Source organism: Ictalurus furcatus, chromosome 6 (assembly GCF_023375685.1).
Source record: "Ictalurus furcatus strain D&B chromosome 6, Billie_1.0, whole genome shotgun sequence".
NCBI classification, from domain to species: Eukaryota; Metazoa; Chordata; class Actinopteri; order Siluriformes; family Ictaluridae; genus Ictalurus; species Ictalurus furcatus.
In genome coordinates this window covers 2,143,583-2,160,178 of record NC_071260.1, presented here as the reverse complement: position 1 = coordinate 2,160,178, position 16,596 = coordinate 2,143,583, and the positions used below count along the sequence as shown (strand labels likewise).

Here is a 16,596-nt window from a genome sequence, read left to right as displayed (position 1 = left end):
CGTGTGTACTATAGTGAATGTGGTGTGTTATAGCGTGTGTACTATAGTGAATGTGGTGTGTTATAGCGTGTGTATTATAGTGAATGTGGTGTGTTATAGCGTGTGTACTATAGTGAATGTGGTGTGTTATAATGTGTGTACTATAGTGAATGTGGTGTGTTATAGCGTGTGTACTATAGTGAATGTGGTGTGTTATAGCGTGTGTACTATAGTGAATGTGGTGTGTTATAATGTGTGTACTATAGTGAATGTGGTGTGTTATAGCGTGTGTACTATAGTGAATGTGGTGTGTTATAATGTGTGTACTATAGTGAATGTGGTGTGTTATAGTGTGTGTACTATAGTGAATGTGGTGTGTTATAATGTGTGTACTATAGTGAATGTGGTGTGTTATAGCGTGTGTACTATAGTGAATGTGGTGTGTTATAGCGTGTGTACTATAGTGAATGTGGTGTGTTATAATGTGTGTACTATAGTGAATGTGGTGTGTTATAGCGTGTGTACTATAGTGAATGTGGTGTGTTATAGCGTGTGTACTATAGTGAATGTGGTGTGTTATAGCGTGTGTATTATAGTGAATGTGGTGTGTTATAGCGTGTGTACTATAGTGAATGTGGTGTGTTATAATGTGTGTACTATAGTGAATGTGGTGTGTTATAGCGTGTGTACTATAGTGAATGTGGTGTGTTATAGCGTGTGTATTATAGTGAATGTGGTGTGTTATAGCGTGTGTACTATAGTGAATGTGGTGTGTTATAATGTGTGTACTATAGTGAATGTGGTGTGTTATAATGTGTGTACTATAGTGAATGTGGTGTGTTATAGTGTGTGTACTATAGTGAATGTGGTGTGTTATAATGTGTGTACTATAGTGAATGTGGTGTGTTATAGCGTGTGTACTATAGTGAATGTGGTGTGTTATAATGTGTGTACTATAGTGAATGTGGTGTGTTATAATGTGTGTACTATAGTGAATGTGGTGTGTTATAATGTGTGTACTATAGTGAATGTGGTGTGTTATAGCGTGTGTATTATAGTGAATGTGGTGTGTGTACTATAGTGAATGTGGTGTTATAGTGTGTGTACTATAGTGAATGTGGTGTTATAGTGTGTGTACTATAGTGAATGTGGTGTGTTATAGCGTGTGTATTATAGTGAATGTGGTGTGTTATAATGTGTGTACTATAGTGAATGTGGTGTGTTATAATGTGTGTACTATAGTGAATGTGGTGTGTTATAGCGTGTGTACTATAGTGAATGTGGTGTGTGTATTATAGTGAATGTGGTGTGTTATAACGCGTGAGTTAAGACTCACCATACTGCTGTGGCTGCTTGCTTGCTGGGATTTTGGCGCGCAGGATGAAGTTGTTGAGGCTGTTGAGGTAGGCCGGCATCGTGTGATGGCCTTCAGGGTTATACCACACCTGCAGGGATCATTAACAACGGCTCTTAGAACGTCAAACACTGTCGCGGTATCACCTCGTCCTGATTTGGGAACAATTCCGACTTGCGGCGGTGAAATAAAACACGCGCTGCCCCCGAGACACGTCAAGCCAACGACCGAATCTTTTCAAACTGCTGCTCGCACTGCATCATGGGGCAATGTGTAACACTCCGAGGAACGCGCTATCCGCCCTCTTCCCACACACAAGCACACAGACACCCGGGGGGTGGCTAGAGACGCCAGAGATTTTACCTAGCCTACTAGGTTTACAGTGCGGGAAATAAGTATTGGACGCGTCAACGTTTATTTTCAGTAAATAAGCTGGTTCTTTGCCTTACCTTGCCTTGGAGAACTGCTTTTTCTTAGCGCGTTCGATACTTTTTTTCCCGTGGTAAAAAAATTTTGACGTGTCCAATACTAATTTTGACTTGTACAGTGTTTTACGATTAAAAACGCTTCAGTCGCCCGAGCTGCCCGTTTTCTCTCGGTCCGAGTGGCACTGTGGAGACGTGCGTTTTAAATTGTTTGCCCAGCAGGGGGCTCACACCCTTCCTAATTTCCCATCGCCCTGCTCACCACCAGCTAAACACAGTCACGATACTCTACACACAGAAACCCAACGGAGTCCCGACTCGTCTTATAACGGGCTTAAGGCGACGGGAGCGCACTGCGAGAAAGGGTCAAGGCTGTCGATCGTGAATAAAGACGTGAGCAGGACGGTCAAGAGAACAACGAGGGCAAAAAATTGACTGAGGACGGAGAAAACATTAACAGATACATGGGTAAGATAAAACTCTTCGGATGCTGCATCTGTTGACGGTTATGTCCCTGATGCGACGTGTTCTTTCAAAGACGTATAACCTGTCCCACATGATCGGTTGCGCTCATTTGATTAATGATGTTTGTGCCCCCCCCCCCCCCCAAAAAAAAAAAAGCAACTACATTTATCACACTCGGATCAAAATTGATTGAAAAAAAAAAAAAAGGTTTTAAAAAGTCCATTACAGAAATAATCAGACATAAATTTTAGCAAAGTGAATCTAATTAAATAAACGCTTTTAACTAATATATTTTCAATCCTGTAACACGGTGAAGCAAAGACCCTCGTACTGTAAATATGTCCGTGTGAAACCCTCGAACGGTCTTTGATTAGCGACTGTATCTGTGATTAATTACCTTCGTTAACGTCCTGTTCTTGGGCACCTCCAAAATGTCCATTTGGAGACTGTTGGGAAGGGGATTCCCAAAGGACCAGCCTCCATACCTACACACACACACACACACACACACACACAATCAATAGTTTACTCCTTTCAGATTAAATAGGTCAGGGCGCTACAGTGCGAACTTTTCCGCATTGATTTTCCCATTCATTAGCCGCCTCGCTCGTCTGTGTTTTCTCCTCTGGGTCCTACGATGCGTTTGTGATTCGTCTTTGCACCTTTTACGCCACGTGAATAATGCATGACTTATAACTGTTTTGTTTTTTTGTTGTTGTTGTTGTGCATAATAAAGGATTTCAACGCGACGGGCGATTTCCGACATCGCAGGAAAGGCCGAGCGGCGACGGCGAGACGAGAAATCCGCCGAGAGTTTCGTCTCGTCGTTCAGGATCTAATCCTGCACGACTCGTGTTTTATTAATTCTCTTTCACGCTTCCGTGCTTTACTTCAAAGCCTGGATCAAAAGTCATAAACGTGCCATAAGCTGTCATGAGCTCTGCCGTGACTGACATTGAGTTACATAGTCAGTCGTCATTACACTTTATAACTTAAGTCGGCCTTGTCAACAAGAATCGGTGTCTTTATGACGGCTGTTCGAAATACGCCTGTATAAATCTCAATATAGGTTTCATGAAGAGCTTATATAGGTGTCATAAGATGCCTGGAAAGTGTCATTACATAACCTCATGCCAACAAAAATCCATGTCGTTTGACTCGGGTGTTACGAGAACCTGGAATGACAAAAGTAGTGTTTATGATCGTTTATACCTGTTGAAGTCTTTATTTTATGAGAGTTAATGTAAGTTCATGTCAGTTGAATTAAAGGGGGGGGGGGTTATGTAGGTGTTATAGCGTTACACGTTTATGACAGGGTTACGTCAGTCTTATGATTAAAGTCGAGCGTTATCATGTTTTAAAGGTGGACGTGTGTCTGTCTTGACTCGCCTGTTTCGGATGAAGTCGTTAGCGGTGGCCAGGAGGTAACTCTCGACGTCGATGTCGCTCAGGTTGTAGACGATTTGAGACGAGGGGTTGGTCTTATGAGGCGGTTCGTAGCCGGACTCCGGACACGTCTGAAACGAGACGTTTTTATTTGTTCGTTTGTTTGTACTGTCATTGACACCCACAATGCGTAACTCGAAATTGCGCAAATAGTAAAGCAGTCAGAACGGAATATTACTGATGGTGCCTCGGACTCACCTGTGAAAAGTTCCCGCATTCACAAATCTCAAACACGGATGTGGGATTTCCTCCAGAGGTCCACTGATCCGATACGGACGCGTCTTTCTTCCGACACGCCCTGCGAGAGAAAAAAAAACAGCAGCGCATTCCCATAAAAACTCTGGAAAACCCCTGAAGCACGGTCGGGTGCGGGTGCGGGGGGGGGGTGGGGTTGAGTATACCGTTATTTTGACTTAATATCTCGTTGCGTCGACGTAATTCATTATTTCAAGTTATCACATCAGTATTTTGATTTCACGTCTCGTTATTTTGTGCACTTCTGTTGTCGGCTTGAGTTTGGATCTTACTTTATAACTTCACGTCTCACTTTTATGACTTAATAACAAGCTATCTTGTTATTTCGACATACTATCTCATTACTTTGACTTAATATCTCGTTTATCATATTTTTTTAACGTTATTTTCGGACTTAACTCATCATTGCAAGTTATTATCTCGTTTTTGTTCCTTACTATCTCGTTATTTTGGCACGATATTGCGATGTCATGCTATCCTATTTCAATTCAATGCATGTTCTTCGACTTAATCAATTATTTCGGGTTATGTCGTCGTTATTCGGAGTTATTATTTTGAGTTATTAGTCATTTTGTCTCACTATCTCATTTTTGGCTTAATAGCTCGTTGTTTCAAGATGTCATGTTATTTTGGCTTAATATCTCACGATCTCATTTAAGAGTCAACATTACTTCGATTTAGTATCTCATCCGTTCAGTATAATAACTCGAGACGAGAGACTCTCTTGCGCTTTCAAGACGTGTTGTTATTTTCGAGTTATTAGCTTGTCACTGCAACTCAGTGTTTCCAAGATAGTATACTATTCTGACTAAACGTCTCATTATTTCAAGACAGACTGCTGTTAATTTGGCTTAATGCATCATTCCTTTGTCGTAATGACTCGTTGTTTTAAGATGGGTTGTTACTTTTAGTTATTATCAGAGGCTCGTATCAGGCTGGAACCCAACACACATCTCACACGTGACGTACTAGCGCACACACACTCACATTTACATACATTTGCATATTCAAGAAGGACGAGTGTGCGATCGGATTCTCCGACGCAGACGATGTGATCTTATCGTTCGGATTTGAAGCCAAGGACCTTGACGTGACCTCATGGACTGTTAAGTCTGAAGAAAAGAACTCTAAAATATATAAAGATCCGCCCGATGGTGAGACTCGATTACGGAAGCCGCAGAGCTCGGGAGTGACACGAGTCTACCGCAGACCAAAATGCCGTGAATATTATTAATGCAAACAATTATGAACAACTGACATCGCAGTGAATTAAAAGAGCGTCCATTTTTTTCCTGCTTTTCAGACTTTACGCTGATTGTTCATTCCGTGCTCTCAGCTGGCTGTGCACTTGAGCTTTTATGGAGTTTTGTGGGCGTCGCTACATGCAAATGAGCCGTGACAGGAACACGCTTTGTACTTTAGAGCTGATCGACATACGTACGCGAGTACGAAGAAAAGCGGCATTTCTGAAACTTTTGTTTGGGCTTAAAGCTTTAAAGCAGCTTAATAAAAAAAATAAAAAGTGCAATATTAGAAATAACTTTGTTTGGTTTTTTTTTTTAAATTTGCCTTTGAACTTGTATATGATTGATTAAATTAACGATTTGAACTGCGCCTTTTTGCTCAAGTTTAGAGAGACGTGTGGTGTACGACACTGAGAGCTACTCACGCGCTGTCAGGTTTATCCATACAGTAGTGATGTATACCAGGATATGACATCATGGAGTCTACCAGGTAACTGGAGCTGGAGTTCTGGTTACTAGAGAGAGAGAGAGAGAGAAAACAAAAAACATCCTGAGTTTTAACACAAGGCAACGTGTGGAATGTCCCGGAGATTTAATACAAAGCGACGAACACACCCCCGAGTATCAGAGGTGTGCCGTTATAGGAAAATAATCAACGCCAGTCTGGTGTGATGAATCAGCTGTCGTGAAGTGTTTTATTCCTCTTACACCACAGCAATTTCCCACCCGGCGTTTATTTTTGATTTATCAAAGTACAACATATCATACTTTTTTTTTTACCCGTTTATAGGTACGTTTAACGCTGTGGAACGTCCGTACCGCTCTCGTTTACATTAAACAAACAGAATAACTCGCCAGCATGTCTATTTTTTATTATTATTATTATTTTTTTTTATCTTTAGCGATGTTAACGAAACTAAAAGCGCAGCTTGCAATCACAGATTCTGATCGAGTACGTTGGCGTTTCTATAGTAACGGGTCGTTCGCAGGATGCCGTGCGGCAGACGCGCCACGTAGACGCATTGCAAAGAAAAACGTGTTTAATGATCGACATGGTGACGTTTTCTACGAGGAGAGGTTTATTTAAGATGTATGGAAGGAGTCTCCAGTGTCAGAGGTGAGGTTGTAACTTTATCGTTGCGGTTTCTTAGTAACATGACAAGCTGCGTTTTTATTCATTGATTTATTGTCTTATTAGGTTCACGTGGGGGGGAAAGGCTGGTGAGGGAGCGGGAAGAGGAACTGCACGGTTCATTTACTTAAGTGTTTGTAAGCGTGTACCTGAAGAAGGCGTACTGTTTCCCAGAGTCGTACATGGCGGGCGTTAGCTCCAGCTCGGGGAAGTACCACAGGTCGCTCTTGATGGAGCCGAGGCCCATGGCGGCGAGGACGAACAGCACCGGGAGCAGAACCTGAGAGATCAGACCCTTCCAGTTCCTTCTGGTGTGATGAAGACGTTTGATGAGCATGGCCATCACCTGCTGACCCTTCAGCGCCAAACCACTCACCGTGGAGTTCCCTGTGAGACCTGCGTGCAGCGAGGAACACGATTAAGTTCAGGATGTTTACGTTCGAATGAAATATTCTCACATTTATGTGATTTTTGCATGAATTCCAGCATTACGGATGAAGATTATGCACGTTCTGTTACGTCATGATAGTTTACAGAGAGGGGTTTTTTTTTTTTTTTGCGTCTTAAGCCGAGTCCTGATTGTGTTCTCGAGGTGTCGTTATGGTGCGAAGGTACGCTAATGTGATGTGGAGTTAGAAGCAGGGAACACTGACTGGCTCTCTCTCCGAAGTGCATGCTGGAGTTCAGGTCGTCGCTCAGGCTGTCTTGGGAAGCGCCCGTGTCCAGCTCTGAGTTCGACACCGTGTACGGGCGATCCTCCACGTCCTCTCGCGCCGCACAATCTTTCGTCAACTGCAGGAAAACCTGAAAAAGCCGCAGACATCAAACTGAAATCCATATACAATGCATACACATATAAAGTATGTATGAGGATATCCCTCTGTGTGTGTGTGTGTGTGTGTGTGTGTGTCCCTCACCTCCTCCAGCGTGGTGTCGGAGATGCCGTAGCAGCCCAGCTGTAGAGCCTCCAGGTTGTGGTCCAAGCCACTGAGCAGCGAGCGGTAGGCAGATGCATTGTGGGAACTGTAGACAGGAAGAGAGTAGACGATATCTCCCACCTCTCCCTTCTTCAGCTGAGCCTCGGGCATGTGAGAATGGACGAACGATTTCACCGTCTCAATGTCAAACTTGTCGTCTGAGTCAGGAGGCAGGACCTGAGGAAATCAGAGCCATGGTGATTTTAGTTTTAGGTGTAAACATGGTGATGAATAATGCTTGTGTCAAAAACTAATAATTCTTACTCAGCTCACTGTTATCCATTTTAATTTAATGTACTCGTGATATGATTTGGCTCATAAAGCAAACGATTCGATTCATGAAGCAAACGATTCACTATTTAACGATCCTACTGAATCCACTACGATTCGATTCATAAAGCAAGTGATTTAACATTTGACGAAACCACTGAATCTACTGCGATTCGATTCAATTCATGAAGCAACGGTTCAACATTTGACAATACAACTGAATCTGCTGCGATTTGATTCATAAGGCAACGATTCGATGTTTTACGATACCCTTGAATCTGCTATGATTTAATATGATTCAGTTCATAAATGCAAACAATTCAACACTTGACAATACCACTGAATCTGCTACGATTTGATTCGATTCATGAAGCAAACAATTCACTATTTAAGGATCCTACTGAATCTACTATGATGCGATTCGATTCATAAAGCAAGTGATTTAACCTTTGACGAAACCACTGAATCTACTGCAATCCGATTCAATTCATAAAGCAACGGTTCAACATTTGACAATACAACTGAATCTGCTGCGATTTGATTCATAAGGCAACGATTCGATGTTTTACGATACCCTTGAATCTGCTATGATTTAATATGATTCAGTTCATAAATGCAAACAATTCAACACTTGACAATACCACTGAATCTGCTACGATTTGATTCGATTCATGAAGCAAACAATTCACTATTTAAGGAACCTACTGAATCTACTATGATGCGATTCGATTCATAAAGCAAGTGATTTAACCTTTGACGAAACCACTGAATCTACTGCAATTCGATTCGATTCAATTCATAAAGCAACGGTTCAACGTTTGACAATACAACTGAATCTGCTGCGATTTGATTCATAAGGCAACGATTCGATGTTTTACGATACCCTTGAATCTGCTATATGATATGATTTAACGATTCAATTCATAAATGCAAACGATTCAACACTTGACAATACCAGTGAATCTGATACGATTCGATTCATAAGGCAACGAGTGGATATTTGGCAGTACCACCATAATAAACATAAACCTGCTTGCCTGCTCCAGATGGACGGAACCAATAGCTTGATTCGTATCGAGTGCAGACTTTTACACACCTTCTCCCCATGCTGCCTGTAATATATCTGAGTATATTTCAGAGCTGTACAGCACAGTACAGTACCTTCTTAGTGAGAGTGAGCTTGTATCCGCGGGCCAGCTTGTCCTTCAGGTACAACGGGGATCCGCAGCATTTCAGGCCTCCGCGCTCCAGGAACGCGATGCGGTCACTGAGGACCTCCGCTTCGTCCAGGTGATGGGTGGAGAGGATGATGGTACGATCTGAGCACACACACAGTGAAGAAAGTGACATTTTAAAGATAAAGCGAGATATGATGTCTTATTTCCTGTCTCAGAGGATGTAATTAACACTGAGCCGTGAGCGTTGAGAGCGGGATAGATTTCTACACCTGCTCAGGGTTTTTCCTTCGATTTCTTTCCACTTGAATTAAACCCTGAGCTAGAAAACCTCTCTAGGGTGATCATGATAATCTGCAGAAGAACCTCACCGCTCTTATGTTTGAGGACGATGTCCCAGATGCTGCGGCGTGAGCAGGGGTCCACGCCGGTGGTGGGCTCGTCCAGGACCACCAGCCGAGACCCGCCGATGAAAGCGATGGAGATGGAGAGCTTCCTCTTCATGCCACCGGACAGCGTACCCACCCGCTTGTGACGGTGAGCGTACATCCCAGTCTCCTCCAGAGTCCTGTAGCGATAGATTTGCTTGTTTTTTCTTTGTTTGTTTGTTTGTTTTACCTTATTACCTCAATCGAAGGTTTACGTACTTGCGCACTTGCTCCTGCAGTTCCTGCTTGCTCCAGTGGGGGGCTTTGATGTGGCCGTACAGCAGCAGGTGCTCCTCGGTGGTCAGGTGGTCGAAGTGGACGTCATACTGCATGCACACTCCCAGCTCTTTACGCACGTCCTTCGAAAACATCTGCAAGTCTTTCCCGTAAACCTCGATCGAACCGGAGGAGGGAGCGAACAAGCCGGTCAGGAGGGACCTGCAGCAACGTTTCAAAAATTACATCGACACTCGGGTTGCTATAAGCACAAAACGGAGGAAGCGCTAAGCTTGAGAGATTTATATAATACCTCCCAAGCGAACTATAAACTACATGGTCTATCAGATGATGGAGGTGCGTACTACGAGAGCGTACGAGTGTGTGTTTATCTATCCGGGTCCCTGGCAGCGGATAAAATTGGCACCATTTGTTAATTAAGGAAATTCACATTCGATACGTAGATCGAAACAGACATTTTTTCAGACATCCGAATGTTACGTTATGACTAGCAAGTTGTCGTTGTTTTTTTTTTTGTTTGCGCCGAAGTGCAAAGTTTTCTTTGAGTTTAGCTTTTTCACTCCGCACACACTGATAGAGGTCAGCTCCCATCTCTTACATGGTGGTGGTTTTCCCAGCTCCGTTGTGCCCGAGCAGTGCGGTCACGTGACCCTCGTAGAACATCAGGTTCAGGTTATCGATGGCTTTCCTGTCGCCGTAGGTCTTCGTGAGGCCTCGCAGCGAAACGCCAACCGGCAGCTCCGGGAACTCGTCGTCACCGTGAGGGTGTAAATCACTCGTACCTGCACCGAGAGAGCGACACTGACGCTATTAAAAGCTGCGATGTCGCCGTATTGCTCGATAATTATTTGGCTCATTTTAAACTGTCACAAAGGACTGGTTGCAAATCCAGTCCTAGCTGCTGCTGTTGAAACATCTGACAAACATCTCGTTATAATAATCTAAGGCCAGAAGTTTTTTAACAGATGTCTGAGAGATCATCTAATTCATACACGTTTCTGAAAGGTGCGTTCACGGGTGAGTTCTCGCACCTTTGCTTTTGTCTTTGCCGTTCCCCTGGCTCTCCTGCATCATGTTGGAGAAGAGGAGTCCTCTGCCTGCTTTCTTCTGCTTTCTTCTGTTGCAGCCGAACACGTCGGCCCAGAACGACGGCGTCACGGGGAAATACCACCGAGCCGCGATGCCGTACTTCCCTGAGAGAACGAAAGGCGTATTTTAAATGACAGATCGGAGCTGAGATTCCGAGGCGTGCGAGCTGAGCTGAGCTGAGCTGCGTCCGTGTACCTGGGAAGACCGTGCGGATGTAGGCACCGAGCAGGAAGTAGATAACCGAGTCGACGAGGAGGAGCCAGCAGAGCGACCCGAACGACCCGGTGTCTCCGGCCACGGGAGAAAGGTACATGTTGTTCCACTGGATACCTGAGAAAAGAAAAGAAAACCCCCCCCAAAAAACATCAGCACTATCACTTCTGCTCACGTATATAACAATTAGAACCCGGTCTGAGGTTTGATCTGTACCGACCTTCTTCCTGTTTCTCGTAGCGGGTGATGTACTGACTGGCGTAACTGAAGCATGTTGGAGAAAACAGGCTCTGGAAGGAAACAAAACACAAGTCGGGATAAATAGACGCAGAGTTCAGAAGAAAATACACACACCGAGGGCGGACAGAGGTATTGATTGACCTGTTCTGGTAAGTTTGAAGGAAATAAAAATACTGGGAAAACACCCATCCTGTCTCGCTAAAAGCAGTCCCTCCAGGATTAATAAGCATCCGTAATAGCCGCAACATTCGGAAGAGATTTTGCGCAAATCTGGTCCGAGATGCGTCACGTGACGTCGTCAGGACGCGCATTCTTTCAGCCAGACCCTCTTCGATTCACGCGTCGAACGTGAGCACAGCGAAAAGGTTTAGTTTACCAACAAACATCTCCGCGAAAGAACAATTTCGTACCGTTGCGATTTCGCCAGATCAAGTAGTTTCCCGCAAAAGGAAAAAAGAAAAAAAAAAAAAACCCGAACAATTTTTTTTTTTTTTTTTTTTTTGCTGCAACAATCACAAAAAACACTGTAAAACAAAGCGGAAAATAAACACACACTGATCTGTAGATAAAAATACGTTCATTAACCCGTTAAAAACAACAACCCATCGATTCCCTTACTCTCATGCAACTTAAATGATATTTAAATGCATATAATACTAAAAAAAAAAACAGACCATAAACACCCTTTGTACACTACACAGCCTACTCCAAAGCCATAGTTTAAACAGAACCAATGATGGATAGATACTAGTCACGCATGCGTCAAAATTACACACACCTCGAGCGAACAGAAGCATCGATCGACTTGCTCTTATCCCGTTTAACCGAGTTTGAGACGCGAAAATACACACAGCACGTGAAACAACTCCCGTGCGCCATCATCCCTAGCTAAAACATCTCAACGACGAAGATAAACCAGCCGGACATCATCTCCCGTTCTCCAGCGTCCAACCAAACGGCAGTCGCGACGAGGAAATGTCTTAGTCGTGTAAACCGTATAAACGTTTGAGAGTAGAATAGATTAGCAAACAAATGAATCAAGCTGTTTGAAAACGTTAGCGTTTTATGAGGACGTTAAATAGTTTAGGACTCGACGCACCAGCATGCCCTTGGCGAAGAAGGAGAGGGTGTCTTCCAGGCACATGACCACGATGAAAGGGAAGAAGCAGATGACGTAGATGAGACTGCCGCTCAGCCCGGCGATGTTGGTCTTGTCGAAGAACGAGCTGACGAGGAAGCTGATGGCCAGGATGCTCAGGGCGTAGTCGCACAGGTAGAGGAAGACAACGAAGCCGTCGCTCTTGGGGAGAACCCCGCCGGATTTCAGGATGACGGTCAGGATGATCACGGTGACCAAGAGGAACGCGGCGCTCTCCATGAACCAGGCCAGGAAATGACTGAACGGATTCACGCCCATCATCTTCATGTACTGTGAAGAGAAAATACGCCTCGTTTTAGCTTCTGGATCTGATATGAATATTTTATAAAACACAAGTTTGTATACCCTTACTGGAAGGGTGTGGGGACCCCACCCAAACGATTCATACATCACAAGTAAGATTGAAACTGCGTTGTACTCTTCCTGTGCGTGCGTGTAGTTACCTCATGCAGACGGAGCTCTCTCTCGTGGACGAGCTTCTTGACGAAGTTAGCGACGAAGAGCACCCAGCTGATCATCAGGACGAGCGGGAAGGCGAAGGCGATGCTGTTGAGGTAACTGTGATAATACAGAAAGAGAACGCGGAATAAGTTCCCGGATTGACACTGGAGACTCCTTCCAGGAACCTTACAGTACCGTACATAAACGTCTCAACGTGTGAACGAGCTGTTACTATAGAAACGATAACGTCCGTCCGTACGTCCGAGCGAGCGCGTTCGTACAAGCCTGTGATTTGAAGCTGCACTACTGTCAGACCTGGCTGTTCTGGAGAATTAATCAACACCTTCTGACCCACCGAACCTCCGCCAGTTTAGAGAAGAGGTCCGGAGATTCTGACTGGCTGTAATCTTTATTACACTTCCTACTACTAATATTTCCCAACGATAATGTCAGCAGGAGCGGTCCGTCATAAATCAAGGCAGGCCGAGCCGAAAGGATAAGCGCTTTTACAATCCGTGACAGAAAATGAAATCAGGATATTCGAGCAGCTCTAACGGAAGATGGCGTGTGTTGTGCGGTGCACACACTCCTGAGCACGCTGATTTATTGGACACTGTGCTGGTTTTGCTTGCTTGGTTTATTTGTATTAGACATGGTGCGTATGGTGAATTCCTAACATATGTCAAAGTCACTTCAGTAATACTACACCATAAATCAAAGAGGCAGTGTGTAGATCGGGTGCGTGTGTGTGTGTGTGTGTGTGTGTGTGTGTGTGTGTTACAGATGGAATTTTGATTATCTCTTTTTGTGCTTACGACTCCACATTTTAAAAGCAAGACAACTTCAACTGTAGTACACGGATTCAATCGACCAACCCTAAGCCCCGCCTTAGCAATCGTTGCTAGCTGCCATTAGATTCATGTTAATCGTTCAGCACACACACACACACACACATATATATGTATGTATGTATGTATGTGTTTAATGTAATACTGCGCATGAACTCAGCTGTGTGAATGTGATCACGTAAGCAAACAAACAAACAAAAAGCATGTGAAAATACAAAGGCGCATTACATGTGAAAAATTAACATCGTGAAAATATACGTATGATGTGAAAAATCCCACGTGGAAAAGCAGAGCATGTAGGGGGAAAACACATGAAAAATTATCTGAAAATAAACTAGTGTGGAAAGCGAATAAAATCATGTGAAATGAAATCATTTGTGGAAAAACAACAAACAAAATGTGGGGAAAATGATGGAAATGAGTCATTTGAAAAATCAGGTGAAAATAAAAGAATCGTTTAATCACGTGTAAATAAATGATTTGTTTAATCACGTGAAAATAAATGAATCGTTTAATCAGGTGAAATTAAACGAATCGTTTAAACATGTGAATATAAACGAATCGTTTGAAAGGAATCATACCAAAATAAATGAATCATTTAATCACGTGAAAATAAATGAATCGTTTAATCAGGTGAAAATAAACGAATCGTTTAATCAGGTGAAAATAAACTAATCGTTTAATCACGTGTAAATGAGTCGTTTAATCACGTGTAATTAAGTGAATCGTTTAATCACGTGAAAATAAATGAATCGTTTAATCAGGTGAAATTAAACGAATCGTTTAAACACATGAATATAAACGAATCGTTTGAAAGGAATCATACCAAAATAAATGAATCATTTAATCACGTGAAAATAAATGAATCGTTTAATCAGGTGAAAATAAACGAATCGTTTAATCAGGTGAAAATAAACTAATCGTTTAATCACGTGTAAATGAGTCGTTTAATCACGTGTAATTAAGTGAATCGTTTAATCACGTGAAAATAAATGAATCGTTTAATCAGGTGAAATTAAACGAATCGTTTAAACACATGAATATAAACGAATCCTTTGAAAGGAATCATACCAAAATAAATGAATCATTTAATCACGTGAAAATAAATTAATCGTTTAATCAGGTGAAAATAAACGAAACGTTTAATCACGTGAAAGTAAATGACTCGTTTAATCACGTGAAAATAAACGAGTCATTTGAGAAAATGACATGAAAATAAACACGCGCCCTGCATTTATGAACCATAACATATGAAGTTGTGTAAAGTTGTCATGTGAATCCTCACACATGAAGCTCACGTGATTTCTCTGGAAGGGATTTAAGAGAACGACAGGTCGGTGCTACTCTGTCATAGAGAACCGTATCTGCACTCACTCGTCCTTGTAGAAGCAGGGGTAGGGGAAGGCCTGGATCTGCACGGGCGGCTCCTGCACCGCGTTTCCGGTCTGCATGCCGATGATGGCCCGCTCGATGCTCTCCTGCAGGTAGATGAAGCCACGGTTGTAGCGCTGCGTCAGGACTGGAGAGATGTAGGCAGCCCTAACCCAGAATGGGTTGCGGGTTCGGTCGGTTCTCATGGAGTTGTCGATGTGCATGCGGATAGTGTAGTCCACTTTAGGGGGAAGGGTAGAGGACGAGTTCTGTCCTGTGGGAAGCTTGAAAATGACACCTGCGGGGGCAAATAATAATTAGAGAATGGCAAACCTTTAGGAATTTCATGTATGTATTTGCATAGAATTAGAACTCATTTGCATACTAATTCCGCATAACTACGTACATTTTCTTATTGTCTTCACACTGAATAATTCATAATAGCTACTGTCATTAATTAAGTAATAAAGTGATAAAATGTGTGTTTTAAAAAAAAACGCTAAGTAATAGAACTTTTTTTAATTTATTAAAGAATGATACATCGTACGTTGTACTTTTATCCATTTATGGCTACATTATAGCTACACAAACGTCGTAGGTTAGTTACTCCTCTCTCGTTATATCTGACACTGGAGACTCCTTCCATAAGCGTTAATAAACATATCCTTACAGAAAACGATTGTCTTTGTCTGTTTTACACATCTTAGTCTGTTTTAATTTTTTATTAATTATCTCGTATGAGTTCCCGTAACTATGGAAACGATAACGAGTGCATTAATATAAACTCCGCTCGATTGGTCACCTCCTGACCAATCAGAATCGAGAATCGAACCACACAGTGAGATCACGCGCTTTAAGATGAATCGGGGAATAGTCTGTTTTTGATGTTTCCAAGTCGTAACAGATAAATAGCGTTAGCTCACTAGCGTAGAGTTCGCGGTTTTGGCCCAGTTTCTCAGCCTGTTTCTCAAGGTCCTGGATGGAGTTGAAGGCGCGGTAGCGGTCGAAGTTGACGCAGGACGAGAGGTTCATCATGAGGTTGGACAGCGTGGTGATCTGCTGCAGGATGAACTTGTTGTTCTCCAACATCTGAGTCATGTTCGCTGTAGAGGGCAAGATTTTTCAACATGTGGAAAAGTACAATTATTAGCTGATTTCGATTTAGCGCCATGTTATCAGGGCTTCATTCAACCTACATACGCCATTTATAACAACTGACACGAACATCCGTTTCAGTTGAACTGTTCACTCAAGGCCTGAGTTCTTAGGGCTACATAAACACTTCATAAGCGCTCAGATAGAAACGGTACCAAGTGTAGTTAATTCGATAACACTTTACATAAGGGCAGTGTTCATAGGGCTACATTAAACCCACATAAGCCTTTCCTCACAATTGACACTTTAATAATAATAATAATAAGGTTAATTACTCACGTGTTCATAGGGACATAATAATCCTAAGTAAGCCCTTATGTTTATGACAAAAGCCTGTTTATGACAGCTGATATAATTGGAATAAGCCTTTTTAAATGTTTACGTAAGCGTACGTCAGTTCTCAGCGAAAGCTTATGTTATAACCGTTGCTGTAACTCGTAATGGCGTTTTATTTGTATTTCTATTTCTTTTTAGAAATTGTGTGCCTTAATGATTTGTGAAGGGATCGTAACATGTTACATTAGTAGATCTTTATGAGGCATTATAACATGTCGCATTAAATTAGCGACGGAGAAAGAATTCCAAAGCGCGCTTATAACGATTTATGAAAATGGGCTTCATTAGAAGTGCGAATGAACGACTTATAGCACATTATTAGAGCTTTATAAGGCATTATTAAAAAAAAAAAAATTT

General features: G+C 42.6%; 1 protein-coding gene across 1 annotated transcript in view; it reads right to left on the bottom strand.

The window, feature by feature from the left end:
• The window catches only part of LOC128608480 (glucosylceramide transporter ABCA12-like), a 57,409-nt gene that overhangs the window by 21,467 nt on the left and 19,346 nt on the right, over positions 1-16,596 (bottom strand). The window contains exons 15-33 of the mRNA XM_053626215.1: positions 15,672-15,851; positions 14,752-15,046; positions 12,532-12,646; positions 12,029-12,358; positions 10,910-10,979; positions 10,672-10,806; positions 10,419-10,580; positions 9,986-10,169; positions 9,370-9,588; positions 9,094-9,290; positions 8,709-8,866; positions 7,218-7,454; positions 6,954-7,104; positions 6,450-6,696; positions 5,594-5,683; positions 3,868-3,967; positions 3,613-3,740; positions 2,621-2,708; positions 1,316-1,424 (exon numbers count right to left, since the gene is read on the bottom strand). Coding sequence (XP_053482190.1) covers positions 1,316-1,424; positions 2,621-2,708; positions 3,613-3,740; positions 3,868-3,967; positions 5,594-5,683; positions 6,450-6,696; positions 6,954-7,104; positions 7,218-7,454; positions 8,709-8,866; positions 9,094-9,290; positions 9,370-9,588; positions 9,986-10,169; positions 10,419-10,580; positions 10,672-10,806; positions 10,910-10,979; positions 12,029-12,358; positions 12,532-12,646; positions 14,752-15,046; positions 15,672-15,851 — 3,195 coding nt within the window. The remainder of the gene's footprint in view (positions 1-1,315; positions 1,425-2,620; positions 2,709-3,612; positions 3,741-3,867; positions 3,968-5,593; positions 5,684-6,449; positions 6,697-6,953; positions 7,105-7,217; positions 7,455-8,708; positions 8,867-9,093; positions 9,291-9,369; positions 9,589-9,985; positions 10,170-10,418; positions 10,581-10,671; positions 10,807-10,909; positions 10,980-12,028; positions 12,359-12,531; positions 12,647-14,751; positions 15,047-15,671; positions 15,852-16,596) is intronic.